Source organism: Solanum stenotomum, unplaced genomic scaffold, assembly GCF_019186545.1.
Source record: "Solanum stenotomum isolate F172 unplaced genomic scaffold, ASM1918654v1 scaffold4900, whole genome shotgun sequence".
In the NCBI taxonomy this organism is placed as follows: Eukaryota; Viridiplantae; Streptophyta; class Magnoliopsida; order Solanales; family Solanaceae; genus Solanum; species Solanum stenotomum.
Window position 1 is genome coordinate 1 of NW_026035454.1, and position 4,131 is coordinate 4,131.

The following is a 4,131-nucleotide window of genomic DNA, read 5'->3' on the forward strand; positions in this document are numbered from 1 at the left end:
AATTTTAACTCAAAAGTCACTCAACTATCCACTCTTCTCTCAGAAAGTCACTGATCAATCTATTTAAGTGTTATTTAATTAAAATTTGCTAGTATAAATTGTTTATATATAAAAAAAAAATTAAAAAATACCATTTAAACCATTTAGATCCATCCGCTTGACCCGACTCATTAAAAAATATAATATGACCCATTTTATTGACTCTTTCTCCTCCTCCTCTGCGTTTCTTTCTAGTTCTCCATTGATGTTTCTTCTTCCTCTTTTAGGTAGCTCTTTTAGTTAGGTTTTAATTTAAGAATCTCAATTTCAAGCTCTATATTATGAGAGAAGAGTGCATAGTTGAGTGACCATTTGAGATATTAACTCTAAAAATCTGTCTGCTTTATTTCAAATCACTTGCTTCCACACAACTTGTTGAGTGTTTCACTAATACAACTTGTTGAGTGTTGTGAGACTTGACTATTGAGGTCTTGCACTAATACAACTTGTTGAACTAAAAATTGTAAGCCAAAAAACACTCCAGAGACAAACTGTTCTGTCATACACAGTACACCTCCAAATGTTGACTGAATTGAATTTGATATCATTAAATACTTGTTCTAACATCATTCCTTTGCATTATGAATGAGAAACCTAGTTGGCTTAATTATGGACAGAAGTTGCATTTTTCTTGCAATTTTCATTCTACTACATGACAATACTTTACTTGCTACTCTTCCTAGTATTAGCACTGATGAAGCTGCTCTTCTTGCACTTAAATCACATATTTCTTCTCATTCTAACAATATCTTAGCAAGAAACTGGTCTTCTTCCATCCCGGTTTGCAGCTGGATTGGAATCACTTGCAGCTCCCATCACCATCAAGTCACTGCTATAGACATTTCTAGCATGCAACTTTATGGTACCATTCCTCCACACCTTGTAAACCTCTCATTTATTTCATCGCTTGACATCAGTAACAACACTTTCCATGGAGATTTGCCAGTAGAGTTGACTCATTTGCAGAGGTTGAAATTCATTAATGCCAAAAACAATAACATTACCGGAGCCATTCCATCATTTTTAAGTTTGTTACCAAACCTACACTTTTTGTACCTATCGAATAACCAATTTTCGGGGAAAATTCCAACTTCCCTTTCCAATCTAACAAAACTGGAAGTGTTGCAATTACAGAGCAATTTTCTCGAAGGAGAAATCCCTCGAGAAATCAGTGATCTTCGTTACTTGACTATCCTAGACCTGGAATTTAATCAGCTTACTGGATCTATACCACCATCAATCTTCGACATTACTACAATACAAGTAATTGCTCTTATGGACAACAATCTTACTGGAAAGCTGCCAAAAACTATATGTGATCATATTCCAGACTTGGAAGGACTTTACCTCGGTAGAAACTCCCTAGATGGAATTATTCCACCAAAGCTGGAGAAATGCAGAAAGCTTCAAATATTGGAATTGGGTGATAATGAGTTTGCTGGAACTGTACCAAGAGAGCTAGCCAACTTAACAGCTCTTACAGAATTATATCTTGGACTTCTGCATTTGGAAGGTAGTATAAAATTTTCTTCCTTTTCTCTTTTCCCCCAAAATTGACAGGAGAGATACCAATGGAGCTCGATAATCTTAAGAAATTTCAAGCATTGGGATTATCACAGAATGAGCTTACTGGCTCTATCCCTGACAGCATTTTCAACATGTCAGCACTGCAGATTATAGATTTTGGAGAAAACAAGCTTTCAGGTACTCTAACTTCAGATTTAGGTCGTGGAATGCCCATCCTAGAAGAACTTTATTGTGCACAAATACTGTGCTTCAATATCTGAGTGGTTTTATCTCTGCTTCAATCTCAAATTCATCGAAACTCAGACAATTTGACCTCTCACAAAACAGTTTCACAGGTCCAATTCCTAAATCACTTGGTAACTTAGAATACCTTGAGGTTCTGAACTTGTGGGGGAATAATTTTGTCAGTGATTCAACATTGAGCATCCTTGCATCATTGACAAACTGTAGGAATCTAAGAGTACTCACGTTATCTGGTAATCCGTTGGATGGTGTTTTGCCTCCATCTGTTGGTAATTTCTCAAACTCCTTGCAAAGTTTTGAAGCAGATGGTTGTAAACTGAAGGGTGTCATTCCAAAAGAAGTTAGTAATCTTACTGGAGTGACAAGGATGAGTCTGTCTAACAATGAGTTGACTGGACATATTCCAAATACTGTACATGGCATGTCGATCCTTCAAGAACTTTACTTATTTAACAACAAGATAGAAGGAGCCAGACATGATGTTATCTGTAATTTAAAGAGTCTAGGCACATTAGTCTTGTCAGAAAATCATTTTTCTGGTTCAGTGCCCTCGTGCTTAGGGAACGTTACTAGTTTGAGGAAACTTTATCTAGATAACAACAAGCTGTATTCTAGATTACCTTCAAGCTTGGGGAACCTTCAAGATCTCATAGAATTCAATGTTTCATTCAATTTATTTAGTGGGGAAATTCCACTGGAGAGCGGAAACTTGAAGGCTGCAACACACATTGATTTGTCAAATAATTATTTTTCTGGTAAGATTCCTAGCACTCTAGGGGGTCTAGATAATTGACTAATCTTTCTCTAGCACATAATAGATTAGAGGGGCCTATTCCTGAATCAATTGGCAAAATGTTGTCCTTGGAGTACTTGGATTTGTCCTATAACAATCTTAGTGGTAAAATTCCAAAGTCATTAGAAGCTCTTGTGTATCTCAAATACCTAAATTTCTCTTTCAATGAACTCAGTGGAGAAATTCCCACTGGTGGTCCCTTTGCAAATGTAACCAGTCAGTCTTTCCTGTCCAATGATGCACGTTGTGGTGACTCCCGATTTAACGTAAAACCATGCCCAACCAAATCTACAAAGAAATCAAGAACAAAAAGAGTGCTTACAGGTTTATATATTCTATTAGGGATTGGATCACTCTTCATGTTGACTGTTGGAATTGTGGTGTTAAGATTGAGAAACACAAAGAAGAATGCTAGTCAAAAGGATGTGTCTCTCGTAAAAGGGCATGAAAGAATTTCATATTATGAACTTGAACAAGCAACTGAAGGATTCAACGAAACCAACTTGCTTGGTAATGGGAGTTTCAGCATGGTTTATAAAGGGATACTTAAGGATGGTATCATTTTTGCAGCAAAGGTATTCAATGTGCAATTGGAGGGTGCATTCAAAAATTTTGACACAGAATGTGAGATACTAAGGAACCTTCGCCACAGAAATCTGACCAAAGTCATCACTAGCTGCTCCAATCTTGATTTCAAGGCCCTAGTGTTGGAATACATGCCCAACGGGACACTTGATAAATGGTTGTACTCTCACAACTTGTTCTTGAACTTATTGCAGAGACTGGATATAATGATAGATGTTGCATCTGCAATGGACTATCTCCACAATGGCTATTCAACGCCTGTGGTGCATTGTGACTTGAAGCCAAGCAATGTCTTGTTAGATGAAGAAATGGTTGCTCATGTAAGTGATTTTGGCATTGCAAAAATGTTAGGTGCAGGGGAGGCTTTTGTTCAAACAAGGACAATTGCAACCATTGGATATATTGCTCGAGGTATATTTAAACTTTTTAAAGTTTTCTCGTATCATTGAAATACTCAAAACAATTCTTTCCCCTTGGTATATATTGATTTATGACCATTTTCGACCATGATTACAGAGTATGGACAAGATGGAATAGTATCCACGAGTTGGTGATGTTTATAGTTTTGGCATACTGATGATGGAGACGTTCACACGAACAAGACCAAGTGATGAAATATTTACTGGACACTTGAGCATACAACGTTGGATTAGTGATTCCTTTCCGGGTGAACTTCACAAGGTGGTGGATTCTAATTTGGTACAGCCAGGAGATGAACAAATCACTACAAAGATGCAATGTTTGTTATCTATCATGGAATTAGCTTTGAACTGCACTTCAGTGAGACCTGATGCAAGAATTAGCATGAAAGATGCTCTTTCAACACTCAAAAAGATGAAGGTCCAGCTTGTTAGTAGTCGGCACTAGGTGGAATCGTTACCAACCTGCTCTTGTATGTTATTTAGTTACCAATCTGCTCTCTTATGTTATTCAATTTCACGCAA

The 4,131-nt window shown here is 37.0% G+C and overlaps 1 protein-coding gene and 1 pseudogene across 1 annotated transcript; both read left to right on the forward strand.

Moving 5' to 3' along the window:
- The first annotated feature begins 648 nt into the window (after positions 1–648).
- Positions 649–2,602, forward strand: LOC125852748 (probable leucine-rich repeat receptor-like protein kinase At2g33170). The gene is made up of 3 exons (XM_049532446.1): positions 649–1,552; positions 1,600–1,743; positions 1,902–2,602. The coding sequence occupies exons 1-3, from the start codon at positions 649–651 to the stop codon at positions 2,600–2,602; spliced, it is 1,749 nt and encodes a 582-aa protein (XP_049388403.1).
- Positions 2,603–2,611: 9 nt separating this feature from the next.
- LOC125852747 (probable LRR receptor-like serine/threonine-protein kinase At3g47570) lies at positions 2,612–4,112 on the forward strand (annotated as a pseudogene).
- The last annotated feature ends 19 nt before the right edge of the window (positions 4,113–4,131 follow it).

What these genes read in the sequence shown, in the direction of transcription:
- LOC125852748 (XM_049532446.1), top strand. Translation starts at nt 649, where the DNA reads ATGGACAGAAGTTGCATTTTTCTTGCAATTTTCATTCTACTACATGAC. An exon ending in TGGACTTCTGCATTTGGAAG is followed by an intron (nt 1,553 to 1,599) that starts GTAGTATAAAAT and finishes CAAAATTGACAG; the next exon opens with GAGAGATACCAATGGAGCTC. An exon ending in TGGAGAAAACAAGCTTTCAG is followed by an intron (nt 1,744 to 1,901) that starts GTACTCTAACTT and finishes ACAGTTTCACAG; the next exon opens with GTCCAATTCCTAAATCACTT.